Source organism: Arvicanthis niloticus, chromosome 2 (genome assembly GCF_011762505.2).
Source record: "Arvicanthis niloticus isolate mArvNil1 chromosome 2, mArvNil1.pat.X, whole genome shotgun sequence".
Classification (NCBI taxonomy): domain Eukaryota; kingdom Metazoa; phylum Chordata; class Mammalia; order Rodentia; family Muridae; genus Arvicanthis; species Arvicanthis niloticus.
Genome location: NC_047659.1, coordinates 91,839,604 through 91,859,115, shown reverse-complemented (window position 1 = coordinate 91,859,115; position 19,512 = coordinate 91,839,604). Strand labels below are relative to the sequence as shown.

Below are 19,512 nucleotides of genomic sequence, written 5' to 3'. Positions count from 1 at the left end.
AGCTTTACAAATATTCCTGGAACAAGCATGGCTGAAGCAGGAAGATCTTAATTCCAGGCCTGCCTGGCCTATACAGGGAACTGTCTCCAAACAAACAAGAACAAAAGCATCATATATTAAGTCTTCTGGATTCATTCTGGTGGACTTGGATTCATTCCCCTCTGATTTGAAACTGATAACCTAAGGTATACCACAGATGAAAGAGAACCTACTTGGAAGAAGAGATACCAGGAATGCTGAGATATCCTGGGAAGAAAAAGAGCACAGTGAGCTAGTATAGCCCTGCAATCACAGCACTCAGAGACTGAGGCAGGAGGACAGCAAATTGAAGATACATAATGAGTTCCACATATCATAGTTACATAATGACTACAGGGCTGGTGTGCAGATCCCAGCCTCCACAGGAGCACTGTCAGCTACACACACTTCAACATCTGACCTCAAAGTATAAGCTATTGCCTGTATCTCACAGAATGCTCAAGTCCATGAAGGTAGTCAAGTAATTTAGAATAAGGCATCTTGATTGGATCCACAGACAAGCACTTACTCTCATTACAGAACTAAAATTAGGTGGTGCTCCCCATTTCTCAGAAAGAGAAGAGGGCCTGAAAATAAGACATCATTCATTCATGACCTTTGGTCTTTTCTACAAGACTGTAAGACTTAACAGTCCAGTGTCTTCTAATTGTCAGCTAATTCATCTCACACTTCAAATATCAGAGTGTAGCACACAGTCAAGAAATGGAGCAAGTTCAAACAACACTTAGGAGAATTTAATATAAAAATCAAGGTTTTAGAGGCAGCAAACCTGGGTTTAAATCTAGATTCGCTCCTTAGTAGTGTGACCAGGGACAAATTATCCCATCTGTAAACAGAGGCCTTGAACTCACTTTCCAGGGTTGCTGTGTTGCTGTGAAGAACTAATGAGGTAACAGAACTCAAATATCCAGTTTGGTACCTAGAACAGGGTAGCCCTCAAATGGTGATAGTTCAGCAGAGTAAGGTAACACATATTTGTAGTCCTCGCTGGAGGATGGCAAAGGCAGGAACAAGTTTGAAGCCAGCATAGTCTGCATAGTGAAACTATCTCAAAACAACATCATTTTAAGAAGCCAGGCATGGGCTGGCGAGATGGCTCAGAGGTTAAGAACCCTGACTGCTCTTCCAGAGGTCCTGAGTTCAATTCCCAGCAACCACATGGTGGCTCACAACCATCTGTAATGGGATCTGATGTCCTATTCTGGTGTGTGTGAAGATAGTTATTTTTTTTCTCCATGGCAGCAAGTTGGTTACAAAAACATTTCCAAAGTTAACTCTGACTTTTCTAAACCCTGAAACTGAATCACTAAACTCCATGGAATGTTTCCAGGTGCTTAAAGAGAAGGAAGAAGTTGTTAACTTTTTTGAAATCTCTGATGAGGGACAGAAGGAAAAACCATACCAGCCTGAGACCATGACATGTCTGTATTTAACATCACCACAACACCACCACAAGTAAGATAGGATCAGTTTAACAGGAGAAGAAAAACAGAGAGCGTAATTAAGGGTTTCTATTCTTATCTAATTCCATCTCAATAGAACCACTGTCCCTTCCAACTCCATGGAAGCTGTATTAATTTTCCTCCTACATCAACTTGGTCAGTATCCCTAGAAAGCACCTGTCTTGTGCCTAAACGCCTGACTTGAAAAACAGGCTGAGTCAAACAATGAAATGAATGATAAAGGAAATCCCCAAGACAATGCCTCTGAGCACCTTCTTCTGCTTGCTTCTTCCACCTCTGAGCAACAGTTACTTAAGAGACTGTATAAACTGAGAATTTTAGGGCTCAATTCCACATCTGCCTACATCAGCTCCACACAGTTCTGCCTTCTACAGCTTCAAAATCTATGCTGGGTCACACACACACACACAAAAAACAAAACTACTTCAGTATTTTAATTTAGGTTACACTTTTGCGTTTTGCTGCATTTCTAGCTATCATAGGCCCTATGTGGCCTACAGGCTCCTGGTTAAAAATGACAGAATGAAACTAAAGGAGCTTAGATTTCCAAAAGAATCAGTGACTTCTCAGAGCATAATGTGACTCCCTAATTTAACTTGGAGTTTACTCTTTAGTTTCATTCACACATTATTTGTGTGTGACTAGTTTTTGTAACTCAGTTGTGTAAGTTTTTTAATATGTGCTTTGTAGATGTCAGCATCATGTCAATAATGTCAAGAAATATTCATTGTATATCATGTAGTCTTATAACACAATAGGTATATGGGTCTCATCTGCCTAAGACTGGCCTCAGTGTATTATGTATGGGCCTTATGGAGGGCCTGGTTCAGTTGTTAATGAATTCCATGATGAAACTTTCATATGGGTACATACTATATTTCAGTTATTTTGTTTTGTTTTGTTTTGTTTTTTGTTTGTTTGAGACAGGGTTTCTCTGTATAGTCCTGGCTGTCCTGGAACTCACTCTGTAGACCAGGCTGGCCTCGAACTCAGAAATCCACCTGCCTCTGCCTCCCAAGTGCTGGGATTAAAGGCGTGCGCCACCACTGCCCGGCTATATTTCAGTTATATTTGCCCTGTTAATCTTTCCTTTCTTCTCCCCTCATACTAAGTCCCCCCACACTTCCCCTTCCTAACTTCTCCCTTTTTACTTTCAAGTTCTCTTCCTCTGCTCTTTTATTTTTCAAGGAATTACAGAAATGTGCACTTTATCAGAGGCTACTCCACTGAACACAATATCTCTCTCTCCCCTACCACTGTTAACTGCTTAAAAATCCTCAAGTAAGGGTGGAGCCCCACGGCCCTTCCCACAATGCAGTTCTGGCAGGCTCAGTGTGATCCAGCTTGTGTGCGAGTAATCACAGCTGCTTTGAGTTAAAGAGTGCAGCAGTCATGTCATGCCTGGAAGTCAGCATCTCACATTCCTCATCTTTCTCCAGCTCTTACTCTTTCCTCCCCATCTTTTACAATATGAACAAACTAGATTTTTTGAGACTTGTCTTAATCACAGTTTCCATTGTTGTGAAGAGACACCATGACTCAGGCAACTCTTATAAAGAACATTTAATTGGGGCTGGCTCACAGTTTCAGAAGTTCAGTTCATTATCATCAAGGCAGGAAGCATGGCAGCATCTAGGGAGGCATAGTGCAGGAAGACCTGAGAGTTCCACAACTTGTTCCAAAGGCAAACAGAAGACTGACTCCATGTGGCTAGGAGGAGAATCTCAAAGCCCACCCCCCACAGTGACACACTTCCTCCAACAAGGCCACACTTCCTAATATACCTGAGCCAAACATATTCAAACAACCACAACACTCTTTCTTCCCATCACTGAGAATAAAAATTACCTGGCCACCCCTGACACCCTTTGGTTTTTTAAAACAGGCTCTGGATGTCCTGGAAATAACTATGTCTACATAGACTGGGCTGACCTCACAGAAATCCACTCACCTCTGCCTCCCAAAAGCTGGGATTGAAGGCAGGTGTTACCACACCTGGTATACGCCTCCCTTGAAATTTCATCAAATACTTGCTTAAAATGTGTGTTGTTTTCCACATTATGGAACTGAGGAGAATAGCTCAATGGACAGAGTGCTCACCATACAAGTGTGAGGATCAGAGTCAATAGCCCCAGCACCTCTGTCTTAAAAAAAAAAAAATTGTAAATTAAAAAGCTGGGTGGAACTTGGGAGGCAGAGGCAGGCGGATTTCTGAGTTCAAGGCCAGCCTGGTCTACAGAGTGAGTTCCAGGACAGCCAGGGCTATACAGAGAAACCCTGTCTTTATAAAAAAAAAAAAAAAAAAAAAAAAAAAAAAAAAGAAAAGAAAGAAAGAAAGAAAGAAAGAGAGGTGGGTAGACGTAGTAACCACCTGCAATCCCAGCATTTGGGAAGCAGAAATGGGAGAGTCCCTATGGCTAGGCTAGGTAGGTAGAGCAGCTAGATTTGGTGAACCTGGATTCAGAAGAGACCCTACCTTAAAAGAAAAAAAGTGGAGAACAATTGAGGAAAGTCTACATACACAGCTAGACCATGGCATAACCATTTCTCTATTATTATTATTCATAATTTTGTTTTCTTTTGATTAACAGTACATTTTACTTATTGTTTGACAATGATTCTTGATAATATCCATGACACACAAAACCCTATCATGCTCAAAACTCTTGAACATGTGCCTTTTTCTACTTTCATGTTCTTTTTCATGCTGTTTTTATTTTTGCTGATCACAGATCTTCTCTGAACAGTGCACTCAGGAGCACTGTTTGCTAGGTATGCTGGCATGTGCCTATAATCCCAGCATCAAGGCAGGAAGACTGAAAGTTCAAGGCCAGCCTTTGCTACATAATGGCACAGTCTCTCCCAACTCTATTCCCCAAAAGACAGGGCTTTTTGTTGACTAGCTGTGCTGGTTCTCTAAATCAAAGACTATTGAAACAGTGCTGATTTGGACTAGACTTGCTCCATAGTGTGAAGGGAGAAGATTTAGCACCTGGGAAGGCTGAGCAAGAAAACCTTCCTCAGGGGAAGCCAGCTGCTGTCAGCCAGGCTGGACACAACTATCTACTGTGACAGATATATAGATACTTTGTTTAAAAGACTACCTTTGGAGCCAGCAAGATGAAGACGCTCTTGCCACACCAGCCCAGCCACCTGAGCTCAATGCACAGAACCCACCTAAGAGGAGAAGGAAAAAAACCTGACTCTATGAAGCTGTCCTCTGACCTCCACACAAACTCAATGGCATGCGTATATAAATATGTTTGGGTCTTTTAAAGGGCTACTTTCTACTTTTGTTTAGATGATTTTACAAATCACTTTTCCACAGACTCTTCAAAGCAGTCAATCATCATCTATGGGTGCTTCCTCTTTAATGAGATGACAATCCCACCGGACCTCAGAACAAGCTCAAGTGTGAAGAACAGGATGAGAGCCTAAGACCAGTTCTCAGCATTGCAGATGCAAGTGAGACCACCCGGGTAACATCAAGGACAACTGTCTCAGAAACTGTCTATCAAGTGTTCCTCCCTCACAGACAATCTTTTCTCAGCCTAGACCCCCAAGGCTCCAGATAGACCAGGAATTCCTACAACCCTTGACTCACTCAGGGGAAAACAAAACAAACAAACAAACAAAAAACCACCTCAAACTACTTTTTGCATTTTAAAAGAATTTTTCAGTTTTCCTGCCTATTTTTGTATAGGAATTTGGCACCAGCAGCAACCTCTAGTGTCAGGGAACTCTGTTCTTCAGATGTTTCTATGAATCTAAAAGCTAATCTAAGAGTCACAGTTAAGTTTAGAGAAAGGGGAAAAACAAGTTAGACAATGCCAAAAGAATGACCTTATTCCTTCCAAATCCAGCACAAGGCGGTGCTTACGAAGCTGAGCAGCTGTGCTGCTGGCAGAGAGCAAACTGCAGTGAACGAACGGCTCACGTTCTCTCCCTCCCCCTTGCAGGCCTGCAAAACCCCATCCAGTTGCTGCACAAAAGGGCTTTTTCTTACAAACTTCTCTCCCTTTTACTTCTGACTCCATCTTGAATGGAAAGAAATAACACTACGGATGGAATGTACATAGCTCTGCAAATATTCATGAGAAAATGCTCTGACACCCACAGTGGCTGAGCTCCCCCAGCACACGCATGAGCCAGGAAAAGGCAATGCAGAGAAACACTGACATCTGTGTTATAACCAAAGCAATTGGGACAGTGCCTTATAATGGGCAACAAGATTCAAGAAGGTGAGCCTGAGAATGTAACTCTGTGCAGAATTGTGTGCCTGGCACATAAAAAAAAAAAAAAAAGTACTAGGGTCAATTCTGAATGCAAAAAAAAAAAAAAAAAAAAAAAAGAAAGTTAGAGTCTACTTTTGTTTTTACAATTTATTATTTTTATGTGTATGAGTGTTTTGCCTGCATACATGTCTGTGCACAGTACTCTCAGATGCCAGAAAGAAGAGGTCTTTGGATCTCCTGGAACTAGAGTTTCAGATGGTTATAAGCTACCAAGTGGATAGTAGGAATTGAACCTAGGTCCCTCTGGCTAGAGCAACGAATGCTCCTAATGGCTGACTCAGTCCCCCAGCCCTAGTGCTTGCTGCTCTTGCAAGTGACACAAGTTCAGCCAGCATCCACATCATGCTACTCAAAACCATGTGGAACCAACTCCAGGGGATCCAACACCCTCTTCATATATGCTCACACACAAACACATAATTAAGAATAAAAACAAAACTGTCTCTGAAAAAAGAAGGCAGTTTCAGCTTACTTGTCACCCATCAAATTATTAATTGAACAATTAATTTACTAGTTATTACGAGGTCATTTGAGATGTGTGGCACTAGAAACACAGGAACAAACTGTAAAGGATGCTATGTGCGCAAGCCTGGACTCTGCTGTCACTAGTCAAGGATTTGATTGTTGGTGCTATCACTCGGTTGTAAGACCTTAAGAAGCTACTCACTCTCTCAGAACCCACAGCTACCCTTAAATGGAGATATAACCACTCTGCAAAGTAATGTAATTCTAACAGTGCCTGCTGCTCAGTGAACTCTCCGTTCCACTCCATTTCTGTTCCCTATATTTTCTGCTCTTGCTGTACCTGCAAAATCCCTTTTCGGTTTCTGCCACTTTTCTACCTTCTTTATTCTTTTCTCAAAGCTTTCTTTCATTCTCTAAGTTCAGTAGATTCCAAAGAAGAGAAGGCCAGACTCCTCTCCATAGCCTCCTTACTTTCTTGAAGCAGCATATACCAGATCTTGTCTTCATTCTGTAATAGAATGAGTCTCCCAGATAGAAGGGCTGCTTATGTAACAGAAGCATCTAATCAAACCCTGGTCCCAGGAGAGAACCAGTAGCAGGTGCTGGATATCCCTTCATATTACTAGATAGCAACACTGCCCTGCTCTCATCTCGGCTCAGAACAAAGCTGGGGTTAGGGCTGGTCTAATGGCATACTACCAGCTGGGCTGGGACATTTATGATGCAGTTCTTGGTGCCTACCAAGCAACACCATAAGCATCAGACATTTCCCTGCAATTTAAGGACAATTCTGTATTTGCAAAAAATGCATATGTGTATGCATGTGTGTGAGAGAGTCTGACTTAATGACTTAATTTATGTCTAGCTTTCATCTTCGAAATAAGTTTCCTGGAATACACGTTTTACAATAATTGGTAGTGTTTACCTAGCATGTATGAAGCTCTGGGTTCGATCCCCATCTCTGTATAAAAGCAGGCTTGCCTGTAATCCTAGCAAAAGAAGAAATACCAGAAATTCAAGGTCATCTCAGTTACAAAGCAGGTTCAGGACCTCTGGGGAGTGGGTAAAGACCTGAGTGAATGTGTATTTTGATGTGAACACAGCATGCCAAGGATCCCAAAGTCAGATCCATGGTAATGGTAAAACCTTCATCTGGTCCAAGTATGGATGTTAAAAATGACTGTGTTCAGCTAAAAGCAGAGTATGCAGGAACTCCATCACAAGCTTCCTCCTCGTGGATGACTGCAGTCTGAAATTGCTTCCCCTTAGAAACCTCTTACTAAGTTTGGCAAAACCTGCCTCCTCATTCAGTTGTGTACAATAAACCACTTCCTTGGTTCAGATGGATAAAATAAACTTGATAAGACTTCAGGCTGCTGCTGGTGCAATTTCATCAGAACACATGACCCTGCAATCCTAGCTTTCCTGCACCCCATGTCTGTCCTTTCTTCATTTCCTAGTCACTCAGTCAGGTCAACCCCAAAGGCATGCAGACTGAAGCCAAGGGCCAACCTGAGATACTTGAGATCCTATCTCAAATTTTCTAAAAGAATAATTAAAAAAAAAGTCTTGGGCTGGGGAGATGGCTCAGTCAGTAAAGTGTCTGCCAGGCAAGCAGGCAGAGCTGAATTCAGATCTCCAGTACCCATATAAAAAGCCCAGCAGACATGCTTGTAACCACTCCCAGGCCCCCTTCCAAGCCCCCACAGAGACAAGCTGAAGCTCACTGGCTAGCCAGCCTAGCCAAATCAATGAGCTTTAGGTTCTGGAAAAAGAGTGTCTCAAAGGATAAAGGTGGAGGGCCAATGAAATGACTCAGTGCAGAAAAGTGCTTGTCTTGCAAGACTGATGACCTGGAACCCACGTTAAGATGGAGAGAGAGAGACTAGACTCCACAAAGTTGTCCTCTGACCTCTGTATTTATACCCACCTACACATGATAATAAATTAAATATACACCTTTAAAATAGTAGAAAACAAAATAAAGGTGAAATGTAATAATGGAAAAAAGATCTGAAGTCAACCTTGGGCACATACACTAGAGCACACACAAAAAATACCTTGAATGGTACCTAGTACTTTTTCTAGTATTAATACACTGGTCTTTTATTTACTTACTTTTTTTTTTTTTTTTTTTTGAGACAGGTCTCTGTATTGCCCACACTGGTCTGAGACTCTCAGACTCCTGACATTACTAGTTAGCAGAAGTGAGCACCCAACTCAATACTCAGGAAATCTACTTAGCTACAACACATAATAGGATTCAAAAACTCTCCATAAATTATTCTTTACATCTTAACAACACATAATTCTCTGCAAATTAATTGAAATCTGTTCAATTCTAACAGACATGAAGACCAGCTAGTCCTTATGCTCCATAAACTGCAAACTTAATCATGTTCTGTACTTGGCATTATAGCCTATCTTTGCGTGTTTGGGTCAATATTATGACATTAAACAATCACATACAAATGCACATGAGGTGTGCTGTACTAATGCAGTTTTCCTCTTGGTTCCTGCAGTAGTCTTTTAACCACTGTTAGGTCTTAGACAGTGCCAATGTCCAGAAATGAGTCTTGGCTTAGCACAACCTGGGCTACTGAAGCAATAGTGATAGTTAGATAAAAGCCAGAATTCCTCAGGATCTTGTGCAACAGTTCCATCCACCAAAAGGAGTCATTTCCCTTGCCTCTGGCAGAAATATGACATATGGTTCTCTATTGACATATACCTACAGTTGCCTATCAAAACCTATGCTGGCTTCCAGACTCCTTCAGTCCCTAGTCACAAACCCATTTCCAAGCCCATATAATAGCCTCCTGGCCCTTCTCACCTCCTGCACTGTTAGCCCATTCTCTCTGCTCTGGACCCTTCCAGATACCTCTGGATGTTCTGTTTCTTATCCACAATTAAAAAAAAAACAAAAAACAAAAAACCATACTCCCTAATCATGGAGTAGCCATTCCGGTGGTTTTTTTACTGCATCCCTCAGATACAGTCATGTTCTAGGGAAGTATGGTACCTCTCCCAAACCTCTCCAGGTTTCTGATATTCTCAGAGTAAAGTCCCAAAGTGGTGGAAACCTATTATCTCTTTTTTCTCTCTCCCTCTTCCCCTTTCCACTTCCTCTCCCTTCTCTCTGTTTTCTTTCTACTCTCTCTCCTCTTGAAAGGCTTACAGTATTGTTGTGTGGTGTTTGGTATTCAGTGTATGATAAAGACCAAAGAACTACAAAAATACCAGCAACCACATCATTTCACTACTGTAATTTTGGTTTTAGATTCAGTGGTCATAGAGGAAAAAATCTCCTCACCCACACAATTTTTAATCTTGAAAAGTCACAAAGGTCTGGGTAATGTATTTTAACCAAATAACAAACTATTTTAAGATGAAGATTCCCAGGAGAGTAGAGGTGATTGCTTTGCAAGGGGCAGGGCCTGCTTTTTGTTGACAGTCTGGTTTGTTGTGAATGGCCACTGGTGGGTAAAGCTGAACTAAAATTTCTTGTGGGAAGTTTTACAAATATACAATAGGGCAAACACACTATGTGTGAGCTGGCCATCTCACAGCTGGCCATCATCAGGAGGGAGTTAGTTGAGTTTCCCAAGTGGAGCATGCTGATCTCAGGAGGAATACCTGCTTCAAAGAAGGGGTAGAAAACTTGTGTGCTGAGCAGTGGTGGCGCACGCCTTTAATCCCAGCACTTGGGAGGCAGAGGCAGGCGGATTTCTGAGTTCGAGGCCAGCCTGGTCTACCAAGTTCCAGGACAGCCAAGGCTATACAGAGAAACCCTGTCTCGAAAACACCCCCCCCCCAAAAAAAAAAAAAAAACAATAAATAAATAAATAAATAAATAAATAAATAAAAGAAAAAAAAAAGAAAACTTGTGCACTTGCTTCTCATGTGCTGTAAGAGAGCAGTCGTTCAGGATTTGAGCCACAGCACATAGAAACTCACATATCTACTTATAAGGTGGGCATTTAACATAATTACTTTAACAAGTCCTTCTTCATATGATAACTCTGAGATATATGCTACCACAAGAATGGTAGTAATACACACACTCACACACACATGTAATTAACAAAAATAGGACACAGAAAGCTTGTTCAAAATAAGGCAGTAAATTAGTATCTACGCTTTAACTCAAACCTGGGTCTAATTTTAGAGCAGAAACAGATTAGCATTAGTATAAACTCACGCAAAAAAAAAAAAAAAAAAAAAGATCAATTTTGAAGAAAAGTTTTGACTGAAAGTCCAAATATTTTTAAAAGGGTATAAATATAATTTTGAACAACAAATATCTACCTTAAGATTCTGCCTTAGGGGGCTGGAGAGATGGCCCAGCAATTAAAAGCACTGTCTGCTCTTCCAGAGGTCCTGAGTTCAATTCCCAGCAACCACATGGTGGCTCACAACTATCTGTAATGGGATCTGATGCCCTCTTCTGGTGTGTCTGAAGACAGCAACAGTGTGCTCATAGACATAAAAATAAATAAATATTAAAAAAAAAAAAAAAAAAAAAAAGAATCTGCCTTAGGGCTGTGGAGTTGGCTCAGTATGTAAAGTCTTTTGCCACAAAACCTGATGACCTGAGTTTGATCCCTGGGACCCACATGACATAAGGAAAGTAAAGACTCCTAAAAGTTGTTCTTTGACCTCTTTACATGTGCTGTGGCATGCACACACACCTTCTCCACAAATAAATGTAATTTTAAAAAATTACCAATAATAGGAAACTAGCCACAGCAGGGTTATGTAATAAAGACAGTTATGTGATCCCATCACATTCCCCAGACACCAGAGTCTCATTCTCTGCTCCCTACTGAAAGAGTTAAAAATTTTTAAACCTTCCACAGATGGAGTCAAGAGTGCAGATCAGCTTGTTCTGCGTTCTGGGTCCTAGGAAACTAGCTATCCACAAGACAAAATAGATGATAGATTGAATAGAGTTCAGAGCTGGGAGTTCAAGATAGCGTGACCAAGTGCTATGGGTACCAGGAACTAAAAACTGATCATAAGATAGATTGAATAGGGTTTGAGCTGAGAGTTCAAGTTAGCGTTCCTGTGCACCCTGGATACTAGGAGAGTTTGAGTTGTGCACCCTGGATACCAGGAGAGTTTGAGTTGGGAGTTCTCAGCGTGCCCGTACATCGTGGATACCAGGAACTTGGCTGATTACGTATAGGCTCTCAGAGAATAGCCTGTTCCTTGTACCCTGTCACAAACTGAATAATGGGCTGGGACTTTCCACAGGTGCTCTCCAATAGCCCTCCCTTACTCCCCCTGTGTTGTGGTCCCCCCTCCCCAGTTGTGGTTTTGGGCTTTAAATTCTCTCTGTCTCCAAAGCCCCGGGGTCAGACCCCCATTGCCCCTGTGTGGGCTACAGGTCTTGACCTCAGTATACTGATTAAAATATGCCTCTTGCTGATTACATCAAGTTTGGTGTCTTGCAGTTATTGGGGTAGCCGCGATTTCCCGAGGCTTGGGTGAGGTCCTCCATTCGTGGGGGCCTTACACTACCACTCCCTTCCCTTCCCTTCCCTTCCCTTCCCTTCCCTTCCCTTCCCTTCCCTTCCCTTCCCTTCCCTTCCCTTCCTTCCCTTTCCTTTTCTTCCTTTTTTTCTTTGAGACAAGGTCTCATGTAGCCCTAGCTGGCCTGGAACTCACCACATAGACCATGCTGGCCTTGAACTCATAGATCTTTACCTCTGCCTCCTGAATTCTGAAATTAAAGATGTGCAACACCATTTTGACCAACAAAGATCTGCCTTAAGAATCTGCCTGAGGTGCCGGGCAGTGGTGGCGCATGCCTTTAATTCCAGCTCTTGGAAGGCAGAGGCAGGTGGTATTTCTGAGTTCGAGGTGAGCCTGGTTTACAGAGTGAGTTCCAGGACAGCCAGGACTACACAGTAGAACCACTGTCTCGAAAAACCAAAAACAAAAAAAGAATCCGCCTGAGGGCTGTAGGGTTGGGTTAGTAGGTAAAGTCTTGCTCCCACTCTTACTAACATCTTGGTTACTTTTCCTGTTTCTATGGTTAAATACCTTGATAAAAGTAACAGAATGGGGAAAGTTTACATGGCTCACAGTTCAGGTTACTGTCTATTAAGCCAATGAACGTAAGACAGCAGATGCTAAAATGGGTTGGTCACACTGCATCCACACTTGGGAGGCAGAACACAATGAAAACTAGTACTCACCCTACTTTCTCCTTTTTATATAATCCAAGATCCCAGCCCACAGAATGGTTCTGTTTTCAGTGAATGGGTGTTCCCACTTAACCTTAATCAAGATAATCCCTACGGACATGCCCAGAGCCGTCCGTCTGCCAGGTGATCTAGAGCTCAGCAACCTAACAACTGAAATTAACCATCATCATCACACAATATCTGTCTGTGGATTACTAACATTAACATCTGTTTTGTTTTGTTTTTTGAAACAGGGATTCAATTGTGTAGCCCTTAGCTGGCCTGGAACTCAATATATAGACAGTACTGGCCACAACTCACAGAGATCTGCCTGGCTCTGCCTCCTAAGTGCTGAGATTAAAGGTGTGTGTGCACCATCACAACTGATAACACACTTGTTAACACCTACCAATAAATGGTGAAACCTTTTTAACATTTATCTATGAGCTGTGACAGCTTGTTAACAGATATCTCTGAATGTTACCATTTTGTTAATGGTTTTGTATAAATGGTGACACCTTGTTAATATCTAATATATATATAGACTATATATGCACACACACACACACAAACAATTACATACACAATTACAGATACCAACCTCTTAGATAGTCTAAAACAGCTCTTAGAATGCTCATACTTTCTGTTAATGAAAAGACCAGTGTCTTTTATGCAGCAGTTCCTTTTCTGAATCTTTGCGGAGCTCAGTGGAAGTGTCACCAATACCAGTAGACAAATGCCTAACATACATTGCATGTTAGAATTAAAAAACAAAGACCCATGGGGTTGAGAAGATGCTCAGAGGTTAGGAACACGTACTGCTCATACAGAGGACTTAAGTTTTAATTCCAGCATCCATATCCAGCTGCTCACAACTGCCTGAACTCCAGGCCCAGGGCACTGCAATCATGTGCACAAACACACACAGAGATAGATAGAGAGAGAATTAAAAATAAAAGTAAGGTCTAATGTAGCATCGCATAACTCTGAAAAAGGTATTTTATATTCACAGATTCACCAAACAAATTTGCACAGGAATGTGCCACCATGCCTTCTATATATACTTTTTTTCCCTCAACTTTAGGGCTAGACTATCACAAAGTACCCTAATGACTGCTAGTATGAGGATGATTTTTTTGTGGTCTAGCAAGGCTTGCTGCCATTATAAGGTCTGAAATCATAACCTTCTACAGTGCTCAACCAATGATATACAATACACCACTACTGCTTCCCAGAAATGACAATGGCCTAAAGATGCACTGGCCAGACCTCTAGATGCCTTGGTAACTGGAGAAAGAGATAGACAAAAACTACAAGGCATTGAGAAGATGCCCAGCAATGCCTTCAGCCAGTAAAGCCTTAGTCCTCTCAATTCTCAGCCAGCATTGCTTTGAAATTGACCTCTATACACTCTTGCCGTCTGGCAGACACTATCTATCCCTTTCAGAGTCTGTAGAAGCGCAAGTACACTTTTAAGATCCTAAGGAGATATTAGCTTCTAGGATTCCTCAGTCCTGATGCACACAATTCAAGCACATGGTTATGGTGAGCCCTACTGATCAATACAATAGCAGAAGACTAACTGCACTGAACCCCACATGAATCCCACTGAGGCCCAAATTGGAAATGGACATTACTGACACTCCTACTCCTCCACCAAGCAGTCTATTCCCACCTCTTTGAATCATTTTTCAAAAAACTGATGCCACTCACTACCATCTCTAACCAATGGATCATAAAAAACAGCTACCATTCAGATTCCATCCTAATTTACCCAGGTATCCAGTTATAAAAACTGAGGAGACAATGCTATCATGGAAATAACTTTAAACAGTCGGCAATGTATTCGTTTTTCTCTTGAAAACCAGTTTGCATTGAGATTTCCCACATGTTAAAGTATTAATTAAAGTACTTCCAGACTGCAACTGCCATAATAAACTTGAAAAGTAAATTTATAGCAAACATTTGTAAGAAGGAAAATGGAGGGAAATGACATTACCACTTCCTGAGATGCATAGTGAGGGTCCTCTGGGTTGACTGACCAATAGCAGTAATCAAAACCAAATGCCACAACCTTCTCCCGGGTGTCTCCAAAGCTCTCTGATCGACTGTCCACCTAAAATTAAGCAGAGAATCCAGTTTCTTCCTTGACGTATCTCTGGAATCTGGACAGGAGCTCGTGATTATGTTCTCCTGTAATTACAGAGACCTGGACTAACTGCTGGAATGTTTACCACAGCCACAAAAGAAGAGAGAGGACACTTGTCTCCATCTCATTAGAAACAAATAGAGACCCAAAGAACTAAATACGCCTATGACACTAACATGTCTCCTGCTTACAAACACATGAGCTATGGGACAGCTCAGGAAAGAAAGCCTGTAAGGGATATCTCCCTCACTCACATCTTCCCTAAGGATTTCTGCAGAGGATATTGACAGCAGCTGAGTAGTACAGTCCCTGGGTCCAAGAGATTCCATTAATCTGGAGCTTTTATTGAAAGCTCTTGAAGGGATGAACCATCAGTGTCTTCGACATAATGACCAGGAAAAATCCAGTAGCCAAAGGCAGAGGAGGGTAGGGCCAAAACTTGGAACTGCACTGAGTCCTGGGTACTGGGGAGAATGGCATTCTTTACAGAAATGCCTAGTCTTAATATTTAAATTCTGGCTTCCAGGTGACAATGGTCTCTGTATAAGAACATGCCTCTTGCAAAGATCTTCATCCTCTCCAAAGAGTAGAAGAAACTCAAGAATGGACACCCCTAATTCCTACTTCATGGATGCAAAATGGGGAGGATGCTACAAAATCACCATAGCCTGTAGGCATGCTTTGTGTTCTGGCTGCTCCACTGTCCTCTGCCAGCCTCCAGAAGGGAAAGTAAGGCTTACAGAAGGATGATCCTTGAGGAGAACTCAGCACTAAGAGTGCCCAGGTAAAGATTAAGGGGACATATACTCCCAATACACATTTTATATAAGAATAAAGTTTGAAAAGAGAAAGATAACTCTGATACTATCCATCCAGAAACTACAGAAGAACCTGGCTGTTATGAGTAAGAGCTGGTTTGTAGATAATTGACTTTAGGGAAGTCAATAGCCAAGGTGTGTAGAGGGAAAACTAAAGTTTGTTCTTCAGGACTGGAGAGATGGCTCAGAGTCTGGCTGCTCTTCCAGAGGACCCAGGTTTGATTCCTGCACCCATGTGGTAGCTCATAACCATCTGCAACTCCAAGCTCAGAGAGGAGATCTGAGATTCTGGCCTCCTAGAGCACGAAGTACACACATGGTTCACAGTCATATACATAAAATAATAAATAAATATTAAAAAAAAATTTGTTCTTGGCCAACCTTATTCTCTAGACCCAAAAGTACAATGAAGTGATTAGCAAGAGACATAAGAGGAGGCAGGGAATGAAAGGTCCTTTGTCCCCCTGGAGCTCCTGTTTAAACTTTGGCAGGGCCCATTCTCTTTTAACAAGAGCTAATGTCAAGAGGAAACAAATCACATCACAGAAGTTACACAAGAGAGGGCATAGCTGAGACTGGGGTCTATAACCACCACTCTGCCTCAGCTTTCTCAGTTCTTGGCAATGCTGGCTTACACCACAAGCTAACTACAGCAGCTGTCATGTGGTCACCTTCCTGGCTTCTTTCCACTGTTCAAGGTCCACAAAAGGAGAACACATTTATCTTCCACATCAGGAAGGGTGGAGGAAGTTGACTCTAGGAGAGGGTGAGGAGGAGGGAAGGAAGTCCTCTGTGCCTGTCCAATTGTGCTTAATAGGGCTGTGGAAGAAAATCTGCAACAAGACTCAAGCTAGTGGGATCTGAAGGCTAACGTCTGATGTCTGGAAAACATTATGGTCAGAACAAACCCTACATTATCAGGTAAATGCTGAAATTCCTAAGGATGCCATGGATAAAGTATTATCAGTTGAGGGGCTCAGAATAAAGTTTAACTGGTGGTCAGGTGAGTTACATAGACACACAAATTGCCCTTGGCACAAGTTAAGCTAATTATGGCCCTTATTACAACCCTGGGGTTAGTTTCAAAGCAGCTACTAATCAGTTTCCAAAACTGCTGCACTATTCTAGTTATCAGACCATCGACCGAAACGCCACATCTTCTGGAGTCTAAGCACAATTCTCTTGTTGTTTATTTGCTTTATGATTGGTCCAAACTTCCTCTACAATCCTCTTACATCTCCTGCTCTCTCATATATTAAACATATTCACCCCAAGAGGCCAACTAATTATATAATAGTTCTTAATTAGGAAAAAAAAAAACAAAATTCAGGCTTACCTTTACATTCCTGATTTTTGCAACTTTGTCATCAACTTCCACAATAATTCTTCCCCCTTCTTTGGTCTCCCTAAATAAGAACAGAATTTAAATGAGGGAAAAAACACTTTTTGTTTTGTTTTCTGAGACAGATTCTCATGTATCCTAAGAATCCAAAAAAAAAAAAAAGTGGGGAAAATAATGTATCCTGTGAAAAGTACAGGACAGTGGGGGCAGAGCAGAGACTGGACAGATGTGTTCTTCAACAGTGAATGAGTCTGGACAGACAAGGACAGCGTCTCACAATGACAAACAACTGAGGTCAAGGCTAGGGCTTCAAAACCACTTCTGTGCTATTTTATTCAAGGTCTTTTCTAGCCCTATAGAACAAAGGAGTAATTTTAAGCATCTCAGAAAGGAGCAGCATGGTGTAGCAAGCAATCCTTTTAGAATTTAAACAAGACAACGTTCTCATTTGGAAAAAAAATAATGTTACCTTTGGCTAGGTGACTTTAATGGATCCTTCACAAGTACAATTATCAGTGCTGATGACTTATTTGAATGTCAGTACAGATAATCAGCAGATTCTACACATACAAAACAGCCTCAATGAACAGTGGGTACTACTACCACTATCTCTGCAGGATTCTGTGGAAATTGAAGAATGGTCTGGTCTGAACTTCTTGGCTGAGATCACACTGTTTACATAACTACCTCTGAAATCTATGGTTGTCAATTGGCAGCCGGCTAAAAATCTGCTCACACCTGGAGATCAGGAGGCTTGACAGTCTACCACTTACTCTCAAGGCTCTACACTGGTGCTACAAGTTAGTTTCCTGGTTGTTTTTTCATTTTTGTTGGATGAGATATGTTATTCTTAGCAGTGACTGCAAGTAACAAAGGAATTTCAACATCATTTTCTTCATCTAATCCATGCTATTTGAAATTCCTGGCTTCCAAGGAACTAAAAAGTTAAAAGAGTAAGTGGTTGATGTTGCTGTCCCTAAGAACCCTAAAAGACAATTTGGAAAGAATGAGATCTATTAGCAGCTACCTCCTCTCAGACAGCAGCTACTCCCAGGAAGCCCCCAGCCCTGAGTCACCACAGGCAGTGATGTAACGCCAGATGTTTAAAAACCATTTACCAAACAAAACACAGCAGTCTGGGGTACACTCTTCTGTGACCCTCCCATCTCACCGCTCTCATCCTGTCAAAACTTTTCAAAGCAGATGGCCTCTACAAGGACAAACCTAAGCCCACACAGAACCATTTGTCATAGGAGACAATGCCTCTTTTGACCTCTGTCCCCATTTACCAAATGGTCTTGTGTACTGGGCAGTTAAAAAAAATCTACTAATTCCCATACATGTTGTATGGTCTAGAACTACACTCTGCCAGTTTTATCACCTATCCGTCTCCTGCTTCAACCCAAGCAGGTGTCCAAGTCTCCCATCCACACCCTAAGAGCATAAATTTGCTCTTCCTGTCCTTAAAGAACTCTGCACTTCCCCTTGTCAGAAAATTCAAAGATCAGCTCAGGCAACAACTCTTGGGCAAAGCGATCTCTGACTTCCCAAGTGAGAGGATGAAGTATACAACTACACGCTGGATGCCTCAAGGGCTGAGAGGTGCAGAGTCAGACTCCTGCACTAGGAACTAGCACGGAGGACGCCAAGAATAGACGTTTGGAGAAACTTCCCCTATGTCACAGTTCAGTCTTTAAATCACACCAACTGCTGAACACAGGTTGAAACCATAGTCTCTCTGAGCCTCAATTTCCCTTCCATATCCTGAGAATTCTTTTTCCTATGTCCTCATGGAGCAATCCCATGTGTATATACGAACACACAGCCTCCAGTCCTCACTTGAGTACTCCCAGAACACCAAAAGGAGTGGAGTCTGCCCATCCTTTTATATGTTCTCACGTCATGCTCCGTGAGAAAGGCCCTACTAGGTGCACCAAGACCCAAGCCAGGGTCCCTAGAAACTCTAGTTGGCTGGTCACCACAGACTTGCACCCAAGGCAGCGAACCCTGGAGCCACACAGGAACCGCTATCTCCTAGGAAGCGAAGTCCTGTCCCTCCAGGCCTTCTGAACCCTGAGCCCCGGTGACAATTGGTGCCTAATTGTTTTTCTCTGCACCAGTCCATCATGAGGAAGGCAGGGATCTCGCGCTCCTCTCAGTTCACTTGACCTGTCAGGCGACCCCTCTTGACAGACTCACCGCTTGCTGAGAGGCCGGACCCTCACGGCCACCTGCACATTCGCCATCCCTCTGCCACAACCCAAGACCCTCACAGCGGTCTGGCGGAAGCATCCCTGGCCGGCGTCCAGCGAACAGACCCAGCCACAGGCACTGTAAGAGCCACAGACTGCCCCGCCCGTCCCACGCGCTGTCGGGAGGCAGCCCCAGCCTCGCCCGAAGGGGTGGGGCCCGCTAGGCGTCAACCAATCCTGAGACAGGTGGGGTGGGCCTCCTCGCCTCGCTCCACCCTCTCACTGCTCCAGACGCTCCCGCTCGCGTGCAAGCTGACGCCCGACAGGGGCGGGGCCTGCCGAGCCTTGACCAATCTTGAGGCAGGTGGGATGGGCCTCCTCGCCTCACGTCACCACCCTCAGGTCCCGGTCGCCCCGGCCCAAGTGCGTGCTACCCACCCTAGACAAGGGCAGGGCCCGCCGAGCCTCCGCTAATTCTTAGACAGGTGGGCTGGCCAACTTGTCTGGTTCCGTGCTTCTCACCTCAGGCTCTCCCTACGCATGCTGTAGTACCTCTTT

General features: G+C 42.8%; 1 protein-coding gene across 1 annotated transcript in view; it reads right to left on the bottom strand.

Moving 5' to 3' along the window:
- The window catches only part of Stard9 (StAR related lipid transfer domain containing 9), an 83,661-nt gene extending 64,549 nt beyond the window's left edge, over positions 1-19,112 (bottom strand). The window contains exons 1-3 of the mRNA XM_034494049.2: positions 18,962-19,112; positions 16,757-16,826; positions 14,453-14,569 (exon numbers count right to left, since the gene is read on the bottom strand). Coding sequence (XP_034349940.1) covers positions 14,453-14,569; positions 16,757-16,826; positions 18,962-19,008 — 234 coding nt within the window. The 5' untranslated portion in view covers positions 19,009-19,112. The remainder of the gene's footprint in view (positions 1-14,452; positions 14,570-16,756; positions 16,827-18,961) is intronic.
- Between the last annotated feature and the right edge of the window lie 400 nt (positions 19,113-19,512).